At 54.2% G+C, this 14,996-nt stretch overlaps 1 protein-coding gene across 1 annotated transcript in view; it reads left to right on the forward strand.

Annotated features, from left to right (window-relative positions):
• The first annotated feature begins 2,600 nt into the window (after nt 1-2,600).
• LOC140492432 (transcription initiation factor TFIID subunit 6-like) overlaps nt 2,601-14,996 on the forward strand; it is a 12,629-nt gene continuing 233 nt past the window's right edge. The window contains exons 1-8 of the mRNA XM_072591323.1: nt 2,601-2,765; nt 3,934-4,110; nt 6,658-6,744; nt 9,766-9,919; nt 11,203-11,259; nt 13,310-13,429; nt 13,660-13,802; nt 13,912-14,438. Of these exons, the coding sequence (XP_072447424.1) occupies nt 3,955-4,110; nt 6,658-6,744; nt 9,766-9,919; nt 11,203-11,259; nt 13,310-13,429; nt 13,660-13,802; nt 13,912-14,438 (1,244 nt within the window). The 5' untranslated portion in view covers nt 2,601-2,765; nt 3,934-3,954. The remainder of the gene's footprint in view (nt 2,766-3,933; nt 4,111-6,657; nt 6,745-9,765; nt 9,920-11,202; nt 11,260-13,309; nt 13,430-13,659; nt 13,803-13,911; nt 14,439-14,996) is intronic.

Consider the following 14,996-nt stretch of genomic DNA (forward strand, 5'->3'; position numbering starts at 1 on the left):
TGATACAGCAAGATGGTGACTCGATTCCTCTGAGGCAGGGGTCTAGGGTCAGTCAGCCCACCTCTTCCAGGTCTTGCTGGTGTAATCTCTCCTCCTCATGTTACCCACGCTTCAGATCTCCCCATCACCAGTCCCTCATCCCAAAATTTACTAGCTGCTGCCCAAATGAGAGACTGGTCTGGGAACCCTCTCCATGCCCTTCTTCGAGATTGGTGACATGGTCGTTCAGTGGCTAGCACTGCTGCCTCACAGCGCCAGGGTCACAGTTGTGACTCCAGCCTTGGGTGACTGTCTGTGTGGAGTTTGCATGTTCTTCCCTCATCTGCATGGGTTTCCTCCAGTTTCCACCCACAATCCAAAGATGTGCAGGTTAGGGTGGATTGGCCGTGCTGAATTGTCCCATAGTGCCCAGGGATGTGCAGGTTAGGGTGGATTGGCTGCGCTAAATTGTCCCATAGTGCCCAGGGATGTGCAGGTTAGGGTGGATTGGCTGTGCTAAATTGTCCCATAGTGCCCAGGGATGTGCAGGTTAGGGTGGATTGGTTGTGCTAAATTGTCCCATAGTGCCCAGGGATGTGCAGGTTAGGGTGGATTGGCCGTGCTGAATTGTTCCATAGTGTCCAGGGATGTGCAGGTTAGGGTGGATTGGCCTTGCTGAATTGTCCCATAGTGCCCAGGGATGTGCAGGTTAAGGGTGGATTGGCCGTACTAAATTGTCCCACAGTGCCCAGGGATGTGTAGGTTAGGGTGGATTGGCCGTGCTAAATTGTCCCATAGTGCCCAGGGATGTGCAGGTTAGGGTGGATTGGCCGTGCTAACTTGTCCCATAGTGCCCAGGGATGTGCAGGTTAGGGTGGATTGGCCATGCTGAATTGTCCCATAGTGCCCAGGGATGTGTAGGTCAGCCATGGGAAACACACGGGCAGAGGGATAGGGTCTGGGTGAGATGCTTTGCCGACGGTCAGTGTAGACCCGAGGGGCTGAATGACCATGCGGTCAGGATTCTACCAAGACCTCTCTGGGGCTGACATCCAATCTGAGGAGTGGGGTGGCTTTTTAATTAGTAACGGGCGAGATGGGGAGCAGGACAGCGAAGTGGCTGAGATGAGATTGTCCGGGGTGGTGCAACAGGCTGGAGCTGGGCTAAAAATCCTCGTCATGGTTGTTGTTTTGAAGCTGAAAATGTGTTGCTGAAAAAGTGCAGCAGGTCAGGCAGCATCCAAGGACTGCCTGACCTGCTGCGCTTTTCCAGCAACACATTTTTCAGCTCTGATCTCCAGCATCTGCAGTCCTCACTTTCTCCTCCTGGTTTTGAAGGCAGACTGTTTGTGGGACTATATTTTGCCTCGTGTCGGGTTTGTTCAGTATTTGATGCACGCTTTGGTGAGAGGGGTTACAGGTGAAGCTCGTGCGCCAGGCCCTTCCAGTTGCAGATCTATATCCAAACAAGGACCATTTCCTGAAATCCAAACATACAGCCCCCTCCCTCACTAACATCCGCACCCACCGCCGGTCGGAGCGGGAATGAGCGGGGGAAGCGCGGGCTGAGGGTATTAAAAGGTCACGTGTGCAGGGGGCGGGGCAACGAGGCGTACCAGCCAATCGGCGATGGGACTGGAGGACACGTGCAGTGTTGGCCGCGTGTGAGGCAATCGAGACCGGGGCGTCGGTGACGTCGGCATCTCGGCCAATCGGAGAGGGGGCGGGTGTCACGTGGTTGCCGGGTCGCGGCCCAGTCCTGAGGAGCTGGAGGCAGAGGCAGGGGACAGGGGACAGGGGATAGGGCTTGGCGCTGGAGGCCGGCTACAGCCGCAGGGGGAGAGAGACGGGCACACACCGAGAGGGAAGGAGGGGCACACCGGCACACACCGCGCGGGGAGCCGCCTGGAGCCCGGACTCGGGAGGGCACACACACACAAACAAGATGGCGCCTGGTGGAGGGGTCAGGGTCTGAGACACACACAGGGAGAGGGAGGGGGAGGGGGAGAGGGTAAGAGGAGGGGTGAGGGGGGAGAGGAGGGGTGAGAGGGGGAGGGAGAGAGAGAGAGAGAGAGAGAGAGAGAGGGGGAGTGAGGGAGGGTAAGGGGAGGGGAGTGAGTGAGGGAGGGGGAGAGGGTGAGAGGAGGGGGAGGGGAGTGAGGGAGGGGGAGGGGAGGGGAGTGAGGGAGGGGGAGAGGAGGGGTGGGAGGGGAGGGGGTGAGGAGGGGGGAGGGGAGGGGGTGAGGAGGGGGGAGGGGAGTGAGTGAGGGAGGGGTGAGAGGGGGAGGGGAGTGAGGAAGGGTGAGGGGAGGGAGGGGAGAGAGGGGGAGGGGAGTGAGGAAGGGTGAGGGGAGGGAGGGGAGAGAGAGTGAGGGGGGTGAGAGGGGGAGGGGAGTGAGGGAGGGTGAGGGGAGGGAGGGGAGAGAGAGTGAGGGAGGGGAGAAGGTGAGGGGGAGAGCGTGAGTGAAAGAGAGGAGGGAGAGAGAGTGGGGGAGAGGGAGGGGGGGTGAGGGAGCTGGGTAGAGTGTGAGTGAAAGAGGGGAGGGTGAGGGAAGGAGAGGGGTGAGGTGAGGACGGGAGAGGGTGAGGGGCGGTGAGTGGAGTGGGGGGGGTGGGGAGTGAGGGACGAGGGGTAAGTGGGGGGAAGACAGACAAGACAGGGAGGGAGAGATAGGGTGTGGGTGTGTGTGTGTGTGTGTGTGTCAGGGGAGGGAGACGTAAACTGTGTCGAGCGAGAGAGCCCACTGTTCCCCCTCGGCCACCTCCCTCAGCAGTAGCTTCACTGGGTGAGTGTGAGGGAGAGACCTAGAGGGAATTTATGACCCCAATCATCTTTGTCAATACCTCCCCTGTACCCAAGCTCCTCTAACACCCTACCCCACCAACAGCTCCCCTCCTCTGCTGAGATACCCATCTCTGCCAAGATCCCCTTCTCCCCTCCTCCACCCAGCTCTCCCTCCTCGAGCAGTATAATAAAAAAAAGCCAAACGCTGTGCACTCCGGAAATCGGAAAACACAAACAGAAATTGGTGGAGAACCTCGGCAGAGTCTGCCAGTGGTTGCAGAGAGTGAAACCGAGTTAACATCTATTCCTCTCTTTCTCCATTCCACTCCCAAGCTAATTATCCCTCATGTCGCGGGAGAGGGGGGGTCTGGGGAGGGTGACGTGGAGGTAACCGTGAATTAGTAGACTCCTTTCCTATCAGCATCCCTGGGAGGGGACACATATTGTCGAATCTTTGGCTGTTTTATGTACGGGGGAACTTTGTATCTGTAATCCTTGCAGCAGGCGGTGGTGAATGCTGGAGTTATATCTCCCCTTCTTGGGGGAAGAATCGAGTGCTCGTTTAAAGAGAGAAGACGGGGTTGAAAAGAATTTCTTCTGTGTTTGTTATTGTCACGAAAACCCAACAGGGAAGGAAATCTGCTGCCCTTACCCAGTCTGGCCTACAAGTGACTCCAGACACACAGCGCTGTGGCTGACTCCTAACTGAAATGGTCTAGCAAGCCGCTCAGTTGAAGGGGGTGAGGGAATAAACGCTGGCGTTGCCATCAACGCCCACTTCACGTGTATGAATAAAGAATTGGCCGGTTTTGTGCCAACTCCTGGGCCGTATGAAGGCACTGGTTCAAAGGGAAATGCCGCGGGCGCTGGGAATGAGAAGCGACCAGCAGGTCAGGCAGCCTCGGTGGAGAGAGGAGGGGAACTGGCAAATGTTTGTCTTCCCCAGAAACCTTTCACCCTGCTTGGCGGAGGGCTGGCTGATCGTTTCGGGCCCAGCGTGCGCCAAAAATGCCAGTTCCACCCGAGCCGTAGTATCGGCTCCGGTTCTTTGGGAGTGGGAAAGGTTCTCGCCCCATGAGCGCCGCGTGGTGCGGATGTGTTGGCGAGCTCTAAAGAGCGCCTTGATTTATTGTCTTCCCCCCCCTCTTCTGTCTGCTTGCTCTCCGTAGGGTGTATGATGGGAGGTGAGCATGGCCAATGAGAAGAAACTGAAGATTAGCAACACGCTGCTTCCCACCGAGTCGATGAAAGTGATCGCCGAATCCATAGGAATCTCCCAGCTTTCGGAGGAAACTTGCCAAAGCTTGACTGAGGAGGTCAGCTACAGGATCAAAGAGCTGGCCCAGGTGAGCTTCCCTCTGTTTTAAGTGCATTTCTGTCTCACTACCCTGTGTTTTGCGAGCGCGCATGCGCCATGTTTGTGCACGTGTGTGTTTTTTTTTTTGCCGTGTTTTTGTCACAGAGAAGAGACCCTTTTGAGTCTCCATCCCACTATCTACACTAGTCCCACTTCCTCATGAAGGGCTCCTGCCCGAGACGTCGATTCTCCTGCTCCTCGGATGCTGACCTGCTGTGTTTTTCCAGCACCACTCTAATCTTGACTCTGATCTCCAGCAGTCCTCACTTTCACCAAAGCCTCGAATGTTGTCCCCCCCCCCCCCCCCAGTGCTCATGCCATTCCAATCCTAATCCCTGAAGAAGGGCTTATGCCCAAATCGTTGATTCTCCTGCTCCTCGGATGCTGCCTGACCTGCTGTGCTTTTCCAGCCTCACACTCCCGACCCCTCCCGTTGCAGTAAAACTTTGTTTTTACTAGCACCTTTTGAACAGTCATCCTTGAAAAACTGGCAAAAAATCATACCGCAAACTTCATGATCCAAGAGGTGTATTATTCAGTCCAATTATTACACGTTTTAAAACTAATCTATCTTGCTGTAAATGTCCTTGTTCAATCAAGCGACCACTCAATTTCGAGTCACTTTCTCCTCAAATGCCACCATCTCTGAGTAGGCAGGTGAGGGTGTGAGTTAGAAGGCTCTCTGTCAGTAGGTTTTATTTAAGGTGAAGTTGCATTCTTATTTAAGAGATCTCTGCTGTAAACAAAGTGTATCAGTGCCGTGTACATCCCCTGCATTATGTTTCTGTTAGTTAGTGAGTGTTTTTACACATGGACTCTTGGTTATCCACTCCTGGTCCCATAGTTACTGGATAATAAAAAATCCGCTGCTGTTTTATTTCAAACAGTTGTGAGGTTTCCTGTCTCAACTACCCTTCGTGGCAGTGTGTTCCAGACCTCTGCTACCCTCTGGGTGAGAGAGGTTATCCTGAAATCCCCTGTAAACCACCTGTCTTTCACCGTAAGTCCTGCCTCTGTCTTGGGTGGGTGTATATGTACCATCCTGCACTTGTCTGGTTGTGCAGGATCGAGAGTGTGGCGCTGGAAAAGCACAGCAAATCAGGCAGCATCCGAGGAGCAGGCGAATCGCTGTTTCGGGCACAAGCCTTTCCTGAAGAAGGGTTGACGTAACAAGGAATACGAGCGTCTCTTACCTCAAAGGAGCCAGAACTTGCATTTGCACAGCGCCTGTAATAACATAGTGAAACGCTCGAAGGAGCATAATTGGACTAAATTTGACTTTGCCCCACTTCAGCACGAGGAGCACTGGAGGCGTGATGCTGTTAGAGGCGGAATGATCGGAATTGAGAGGCCAGAATAGGTGGGGTTTGGTCATCGCTGAGGGCTGTGGGAGGTCACATAGAAAGGGGAGAGTCCAAGCCCTTGGTGTGTGTGCGTGAGTGTCAAACTGTTGGTGATGACCGATTGGCGATCAGTGCAGCTGCTGACAGGCTTTCTCCATCACTCCTTGACCTGCTGCAGTCCCCTGTGCCGTAGGGACACCCACTCAGCGCCGTTAGAGGGGGGAGTTCCTGGATTCTGACTCACTGACCCTGAAGCAACGGCTGATACGTTTCCGGGTCGGGATGGTGAGGGGCTCGGAGGGGAACCTGTCAGGGGGCTTGGTGACCCTGTGTATCTGCTGCCCTCCTCTCTTTGTGTGCTAGAGGTCCCAGGTTTGGAAAGCTGCAGTCAGAGGAACCTGAGTGAGTTTCAGCAGGTGCACCTTGGAGCTAAGGAGCCGAGGGCACAGCCTGGGAATAATGAACGGAGGGAAGGCGAAACATCTTCACCCAGAGAGCAGGGAATCTATGCAATTCACTGCCACTGAAGACTGTGGAGGCCAGGTCACTGGGTATATTTCAGACGGAGATAGATGGGTTCCTGAGTATCAAGGGGATTGAGGGTTGAGAAATGAATCAACTATGATTAAATGGCGGGGCAGACTCGATGGGCAGAATGGCCTAGTTCCTGCTTCTACGTCTTGTAGATGGCACTCAGAGCTGCTGCTGAGTGTTAATGAATGTTAAAGCTGGTCGATGGGGGATGAATCCAGCGTCGTGAGTTAACTTGCCAGTTTCAGTCAGACATTACCAGGGAGCTGGACATGGCCCATCTGGCTAAAGGGATCGAGGGGTCCGCAGAGAAAGTGGAGTGGGATACTGAGGTTGCATGGTCAGCCATGTTTGTGTTGCATGGTGGGGGCAGGCCGGAAGGGCTGAATAGCCTACTCCTGCATCCGTTTTCAATGTTCACTCTGGTCAGGCAGCATCCGAGGAGCAGGAGGGTCGACATTTTGGCCATAAGCCCTTCCCTGATGAAGCTCCTGCTCCTCGGACGCTGCCTGGCCTGCCGTGCTTTTCCAACAACATACTCTTGACTCCGACTCTCCAGCATCTCACTTACTCCTGATGGGATAGCCAGCAGTGGGAGTCCTCATGGCCCAGTTAAAGGGACCTTTTTATCGAATGTGGTTTTTTTGTGTCTCCCCATTCAGGATGCTCTGAAGTACATGTACCACGGCAAACGGAGGAAGCTAACGACGGTGGACATCGACTGTGCTCTGAAGCTGAAAAATGTGGAGGTATGCCAATCCCCTACATCCCTTCCCACTGCTTAACCTTCCCACCCTCCCCCTCACCCCAAACTAAGGAGAAACGATTTACCCAGGTATTAGGGCCTTTGATCTCAGAGTGTCGGTGGGGACAGGGTGGGATGGTGAGGCTTATGCTCATCATCGTGTTAATGCCTTTGCGACCGAGGGTGCAAATGCTGCTGGAGGGATTTAAACAAACGCAACAGAATCTCACATTAAAAACCTCATCAAGGTGATCCCGGCCATCACTGACTGCTAGTAAAAAGCAGCACCCCCCCCCCCCCCCCCCCCCCCCCCCCGCAGATCTCCTTTTGGGGGAGGGAGGGAGGGGAAACTTGCCGTCTTTATCCAGTCTGCCTTCCACGGAGCTCCACGCTGACACACAGCAGCCCAGGCACGCCACTCTGTGGATTCTGACAAATACTGGCCAGATCAGCACTCCCCAGGTAGGAAAAAAACGATGAAGCTCCACGGTGAGAGGCTTCAGTCTCAGGATGGGGAAGGAGGCTAAACTCTCCCAAGTGTCCAGGGATGTGCGGGTTAGGGTGGATTGGCCGTGCTAAACTCTCCCAAGTGCCCAGGGATGTACAGGTTAGGGTGGATTGGCCGTGCTAAACTCTCCCAAGTGCCCAGGGATGTGCAGGTTAGGGTGGATTGGCCGTGCTAAATTGCCCCATAGTGCCCAAGGATGTGCAGGTTAGGGTGGATTGGCCGTGCTAAATTGTCCCATAGTGCCCAGGGATGTGCAGGTTAGGGTGGATTGGCCGTGCTAAATTGTCCCATAGTGCCCAGGGGTGTGCAGGTTAGGGTGGATTGGCCGTGCTAAACTCTCCCAAGTGCCCAGGGATGTGCGGGTTAGGGTGGATTGGCCGTGCTAAACTCTCCCAAGTGCCCAGGGATGTGCAGGTCAGGGTGGATTAGCCGTGCTAAATTGTCCCATAGTGCCCAGGGATGTGCAGGTTAGGGTGGATTGGCCGTGCTAAATTGTCCCATAGTGTCTAGTGATGTGCAGGTTAGGATGGATTGGCCGTGCTAAATTGTCCCATAGTGCCCAGGGATGTGTGGGTTAGGGTGGATTGGCCGTGCTAAATTGTCCCATAGTGTCCAGGGATGTGCGGGTTAGGGTGGATTGGCCGTGCTAAATTGTCTCATAGTGCCCAGGGATGTGCAGGTTAGGGTGGATTGGGCGTGCTAAATTGTCCCATAGTGCCCAGGGATGTGCGGGTTAGGGTGGATTGGCCGTGCTAAATTGTCCCATAGTGTCCAGGGATGTGCGGGTTAGGGTGGATTGGCCGTGCTAAACTCTCCCAAGTGCCCAGGGATGTGCAGGTTAGGGTGGATTGGCCGTGCTAAACTCTCCCAAGTGCCCAGGGATGTGCGGGTTAGGGTGGATTGGCCGTGCTAAACTCTCCCAAGTGCCCAGGGATGTGCAGGTTAGGGTGGATTGGCCGTGCTAAACTCTCCCAAGTGCCCAGGGATGTGCAGGTTAGGGTGGATTGGCCATGTAAAATGTCGGGTAGGGCGGTGGGTCTGGGTGGGATGGTCTGTAGAAGGTCAGTGTCGACTCAATGGACCAAATGGTCAGCTTCCACACTGTAGGGATTCTATTCGATCCTCTATCCAGTTGTGCTCATGAATGACCTGCTGGAATCTTCCTCCACCTCTGTTTGTGGTGGGCTGTTCCAGATCCTGATAACTCCACATTAAAAGAACAGTTTCGTGCCCTCTGCGCCATCAAACAGAAGGTTCTAAAAACGCTGTGTGCTCTGCGTATCTTTGGGAATGCCGCTATCTGCAAGGCACAAGTCACGAGTGTCATGGAATATGACCCATTTTCCCGGGAAAGGTGCAGCTCCAGCAACACTGGAAGATTCACACGATCTGGGGCAAAGCAAGGCCTGCTTAATTGGCAGCATATATCGGCCACGTTCAACGCTCCCCCTCCCCAATACCGATGGGCACTCGCAGCACTGTGTCCCATCTACAAGATGCACTGCAGCAATTCGCCAGGGCTTCTCAGACAGCACCTTCCAAACCCACGACCTCTACCACCGAGAAGGGCCAGGGCGGCCAATATGTGGGAACGTCAACCCCTGCACCTTCCCCACTCCCTATCCCGACTTGGAAATATATCGACAGTTCCCTCAGTGTGGCTGGGTCAGGATCCTGAAACCCCCTCCGTAACGACACTGTGTGGGTGTCCCTACACCACACAGGACTGCGGCGTTTCCAGAGGGAAGCTCACCCCCCCCCACCCCCACCCTCTGTCAATAAAAAATAAACGCAGGGCAGTCCATTGATGTGGAAATATCCAAGCAAGCTGAATGCGCAAGCTCCTTCATTAATTTTCCCATTATTCTGCTCTTGAGAATAATCCCAGACCGTCAGTTCTCTCCACAGCAGGTGGAGTCTATCATAGAGACATACAGTACGGAAACAGACCCTTCGGCCCAGCCCGTCCATGCTAACCCGGTTGCTAAAGCTGATCCAGTCCCATTTACCAGTATTTGGCCCATACCTCCCTAAACCCTTCCTATTCATATAAAATGTGCAGGTTAGGGTGGATTAGCCATTCTAAATTGTCCATAGTGTTAGGTGTGTTAGTCAGAGGGAAATGGGCCTGGATGGGTTACTCTTCAGAGGGTCACTGTGGGCTGAAGAGCCTCTTTCCACACTGTAAGGAATCTAATCTAATCATATACCCATTGCCTTTTAACTGCTGGAATTGTACCAGCCTCCACCACTTCCTCTGGCAGCTCATTCCATACACGTACCACCCTCTGTGTGAAAAAGTTGCCCCTCAGGTCCTTTATAAAGCTGTCCCCTTCATACAGAGGGCATAAGTTTATCATCTGCCACAATCCCTGGTATAGAGACGCCAAGGCAAACACGTTTATGGAAGGTGGAGGGGGCAGGGTGATTAACAAAGGCAGGGCCCCCCTGAACCCTAACTCTAACCCTATAACCAGCTGCCTCTCTCTCTCTCTCTCTCTCTCTCTCTCTCTGCAGCCACTGTATGGGTTCCACGCCCAGGAGTTCATTCCCTTCCGGTACGCCAGTGGGGGCGGGCGTGAGCTTCACTTCTACGAGGAGAAGGAGGTGGACCTCAGTGACATCATCAACACGCCCCTCCCGCGGGTGCCGTTGGACGTCTGCCTCAAAGGTAAGCAGCGAGCCCTCGTCTTAAACCCTCCCCTCCCCACCCCCACCCCGCTCCTTCTGTGGGCCCTCTGGAAAGGACCAGGCTAACGCTGCAGCATCAGACGCCCCAACAAATCCATCACTTTGGAAATGCGGAGTTTGTGTCACGAGGGCTCTTCGTGGCGCACTGGTAGTGTCCCTATCCCTGAGCCAGGAGGCTTGGCTTCAGGTTCCACCTGTTGTAAAGGCGCGTTTGAGCTCATCTAAGTACGTTGATTTTTTAAAAAAAACAAACGCCAAGGTGTTGCTGAGAGAGGAGACTTGCTATTAAATGTGTTTTGTCTTGCACACTTCAGGATAGGTCCAAGAATGCCACTTCTCACAGCCCTTGGTACTGAACAGTTACCCTGTCCACACTCTGGATGGTTGGGGCATTGTCACGGAGATTACATCATCCCCCCTTTTGTTCAGTACTTCTACCGTGCACTTTCTGCATCAATATCCCTGGGGTGGCACAGTGGTTGGCACTGCTGCCTCACAGCGCCAGGGACCCGGGTTCGATACCAGCCTCGGGCGACTGTCTGTGTGGAGTTTGCACATTCTCCCCGTGTCTGCGTGGGTTTCCTCCCGCAGTCCAAAGATGTGCAGGTCAGGGTGGATTGGCCGTGCTAAATTTCCCATGAGGTGCATTACCCAGTGGTAAATATGGGGAATGGGTCTGGGTGGGTCACTCTTTGGAGGGTCGGTATGGACTTGTTGGGCTGAAGGGCCTGTTTCCACACTGTAGGGGATCTAATCATTCTGACCAATTTAGCATTCTTGCGTCTGTCCCAGTGGGTGTGAGAGGAAACTCCATGGCAACCAGTTATTAATAGGTTAATAGGGAATGAGCTGCAATTAAGATATCTGTGCTGTTCTCTGGTACCTGTCTGGGGGGGGGAGGAGAATCTGCTGTCCTAACCCCTGCCTGGTTCGCATGTGACTCCAGACCCACGGCCAATGTGAGTGCCTTTGACCCCCCCCCCCAGGATAGTGTCACAAAGTGTGGCCCTGGAAAGTCTCAGCTGGTCAGGCAGTATCCGCAGAGCAAGAGAGTTCAGGTATAGGCAGGTCATCATGAATCTGAGAGAGAAGCTGTAGGTAACTCTCTGATAGCCGTTTGAGGTGAGAGAGGGGTGGGTAACGAATGGTGCCCTTACAGCTCAAGGTTGTGGGGGGTGGGGATGGAGTGTGGGTGCAGTTGGAGGGTGGAATTTAAAAGGGTGTAACTGTCTCTCTCTCTCTCTCTCTCTCTTTGCTTCTCAGCTCACTGGCTCAGTATAGAGGGAATCCAACCTGCGATCCCAGAGAATCCACCGCCCGGTAAGCTTCGGCAATGTCTGCTCTCTCATTTCTGATCCCAACGGTGTTCCTCAGGGATATATACTGTCTCCACTTCTGATGAAAACGTAGTAGGCCTGGTTAGTAAGTTTGCAGATGGCGCCAAGGTTGGTGATCAGGGAAGAACAGTATCCAGGATTACAAAGTGACCTTGACCAGTTGGGTTAATGGGCTGAGGAGTTTCATTTGGATAAATGGGAGGTAATGCATTTGGGTCAAACAAACAAGGGCAGAACTTACCCAATTAAAAATAGGGTTCTGGGGAGTGTTGTACAACAAGGGATTGAGGTACATAGTTATTTGAAATTTACGTTATAGTAGACGTCGGTTAAGAAGATGTCAAGGGTGTGTTGCTGGAAAAGCACAGCAGGTCAGGCAGCATCCGAGGAGCAGGAGGATCGACGTTTTGGGCATACTCCCTTCATCAGGAATGAGGCTGCTGTGCCAGGGGCTGAGAGATAAATGGGGAGGGGGGGTTGGGATACGATGGGAGGTAGCCGAGAAAGCGATAGGTGGGTGAAGGTGAGGGAGGAATTGATAGGTCAGAGGGGGCAGTGATGGACGGGTCCGGAGGGCGGTGCCAAGTTGGAGGCTTGGGACTGGGATAACGTGGAGGGGAGGGGGAAATGAGGAAGCTGCTGAAATCCACATGGATCCTGTGTGGTTGTGGGGTCCCAAGGCGGAATATGAGGCGTTCCTCCTCGAGGCGTCATCGGGTGGTGAGGGTTTGGTGGTGGAGGAGGCCCAGGACCTGCATGTTCTTGACGGAGTGGGAGGGGGGCGGGGTGTTGAAGTGTTCAGCCTCAGGGCGGTGGGGTTGGTGGGTATGAAGCCTCGTTGAAGAAGTTGTCCTTCTCTCTCTGGGGAAAAAAAGCCTTTCTCCTCGCCGGTTACAAAGATGTTTTGTACATTTGCCTTCCTTGCTCCGACCTGTTGAGATGGTGGTGTTGGACCAGGGTGGACAAGGCCAGAAGTCTCATAATGCCAGGCTTCAGACCAACGGGTTTTAGTTGAAATCACCTGAGGAAAGGGCAGTGCTCCGAAAGCTTGTGATTTCAAGTAAACCTGTCGGATTGTAACCTGGTGTTGTCAGACCTGCTGAGTATCCAATTCTGTCTAGATTAGTGTGGTGCTGGAAAAGCACAGCAGGTCAGGCAACATCCGAGGAGCGGGAGAATCGACGTTTCGGCCCAAAACCCTGCCTCTATTCCTGATGAAGGGCTCATGCCCGAAACGTTGATTTTTCCTGCTCCTCGGATGTTGCCTGACCTGCTGTGCTTTTCCAGCACCACACTAATCTAGACTCTGGTTTCCAGCATCTGCAGTCCTTGTTTTTACCTAGTCCAATTCTGTCCAGCCATGCGATAGGGAGGATATTATTATACTGAAGAGGGTTCCAAGTTTGGGAGAAGATTTGTAGCTCGGGTGCTCATTGTGGTTCTGTTCGCCGAGCTGGGAATTTGTGTTGCAGACGTTTCGTCCCCCGTCTGGGTGACATCCTCAGTGCTTGGGACCCTCCTGTGAAGCGCTTCTGTGATCTTTCCTCCGGCAAGATCTTTTCAGAAAAGATTTACCGGGATGTTGCCTGGGTATGGAGGGGTTGGGTTATACGGAAAGGCTGGGACTTTATTTCACTGAAGCACAGGAGGTTAAGGGGTGACCGAGAAGTTTGTAAAGTCTTGAAGGGTGTAGATAAGGTGAATGAGCTGTGCCCTTTCCTGAGGATGGGGGATTTCAAGAATAGGGACCTTTTTTTTTAAGGTGAAGATTTAATAAAAGATAGAAGGGGCATTATTTTCTAACGTGGAGTAGTTTGTTAGGGTTTAACTGGAGCTTCTATATGAGCAGTGACTGAAGTGTGAGTGTTTGTCTAGTGATTGTTAAATCAGGGAACGTGTCTCCTCTGTTCCTTCCATCTTCAGAATAAATGCCAAAAGGTAACCCAGGTTCTGTACCTGTTTGCTCGTTTGTTAAGGCCCTGGTCTTCAGGCTGAGCTGCTAACCGGGCTGCTTTCCTCTTCTGTCCCCTTAGCCCCGAAAGAGCAGCAGAAGGTCGAGTCGACGGAACCCTTGAAGGTCATCAAGCCGGGCCAGGAGGAGGAAGGACAAGGGAAGGGCAAAGGTCAAGGGGCTTCGGCCACGGATGGCAAAGGTCAGTCAGACCAAGCCTGGCCTTCACGGTGTCTTCTCACTCGTACGCTCCCGCTCTTGTTCACGACACCCCCCCCCCACACCACCACCACCACCACCCCCCCTGCTTGCCCTCCCCACCCCCCCCCTGCTCGCCCTCCCCACCCACCTCGTTGGCCCTCTGGTTTATGTGCCTCCTTGTGTTTCTGCTGTTTAATAAGGCTCTGCCCTGTCTTTCTCTCCCTCTCTCAGGTAAAGATAAAAAGAAGTCTCTGCTGGACGGGGCTGTACTGAAACTCAAGCCGAGGACCACACACGAGCTGTCGGTGGAGCAGCAGCTGTACTACAAGGAGATAACGGAGGCCTGTGTGGGCTCCTGTGAGGCCAAGCGTGCGGTAAGGTCTTTTCTCCGCGTATGAAACACAGCCCGTGGTGGTTTACACAGCAGCCTGTTCCAGTTGTCATTACCTTGTGGCTGACTGCTGTCCTCATTCACTGACACAGGAGGCGCTGCAGAGCATAGCCACTGACCCAGGCCTGTACCAGATGTTACCCAGATTCAGCACCTTCATATCGGAAGGGGTAAAACAAGTAACATTGTTCTCTATATGCTCTCTGTGTGTCTGTCTCCCTCCCTCTCTGTGTGTCTGTCTGTCTCCCTCTCTCTGTGTGACTGCCTCCCTCCGTCTCTGTGTGTCTGTTTCCCTCCGTCTCTGTGTGTCTGTTTCCCTCCGTCTCTGTGTGTCTGCCTCCCTCCGTCTCTGTGTGTCTGCCTCCCTCCGTCTCTGTGTGTCTGCCTCCCTCCGTCTCTGTGTGTCTGCCTCCCTCCGTCTCTGTGTGCCTGTTTCCCTCCGTCTCTGTCTGTCTGCCTCCCTCCGTCTCTGTCTGTCTGCCTCCCTCCGTCTCTGTCTGTCTGCCTCCCTCCGTCTCTGTCTGTCTGCCTCCCTCCGTCTCTGTCTGTCTGCCTCCCTCCGTCTCTGTCTGTCTGCCTCCCTCCGTCTCTGTCTGTCTGCCTCCCTCCGTCTTTGTCTGTCTGCCTCCCTCCGTCTCTGTCTGTCTGCCTCCCTCCGTCTCTGTCTGTCTGCCTCCCTCCGTCTCTGTCTGTCTGTGCCTCCCTCCGTCTCTGTCTGTCTGCCTCCCTCCGTCTCTGTCTGTCTGCCTCCCTCCGTCTCTGTCTGTCTGCCTCCCTCCGTCTCTGTCTGTCTGCCTCCCTCCGTCTCTGTCTGTCTGCCTCCTCCGTCTCTGTCTGTCTGCCTCCCTCCGTCTCTGTCTGTCTGCCTCCCTCCGTCTCTGTCTGTCTGCCTCCCTCCGTCTCTGTCTGTCTGCCTCCCTCCGTCTCTGTCTGTCTGCCTCCCTCCGTCTCTGTCTGTCTGCCTCCCTCCGTCTCTGTCTGTCTGCCTCCCTCCGTCTCTGTCTGTCTGCCTCCCTCCGTCTCTGTCTGTCTGCCTCCCTCCGTCTCTGTCTGTCTGCCTCCCTCCGTCTCTGTCTGTCTGCCTCCCTCCGTCTCTGTCTGTCTGCCTCCCTCCGTCTCTGTCTGTCTGCCTCCCTCCGTCTCTGTCTGTCTGCCTCCCTCCGTCTCTGTCTGTCTG

Source organism: Chiloscyllium punctatum, chromosome 21 (genome assembly GCF_047496795.1).
Source record: "Chiloscyllium punctatum isolate Juve2018m chromosome 21, sChiPun1.3, whole genome shotgun sequence".
Lineage (NCBI taxonomy): Eukaryota > Metazoa > Chordata > Chondrichthyes > Orectolobiformes > Hemiscylliidae > Chiloscyllium > Chiloscyllium punctatum.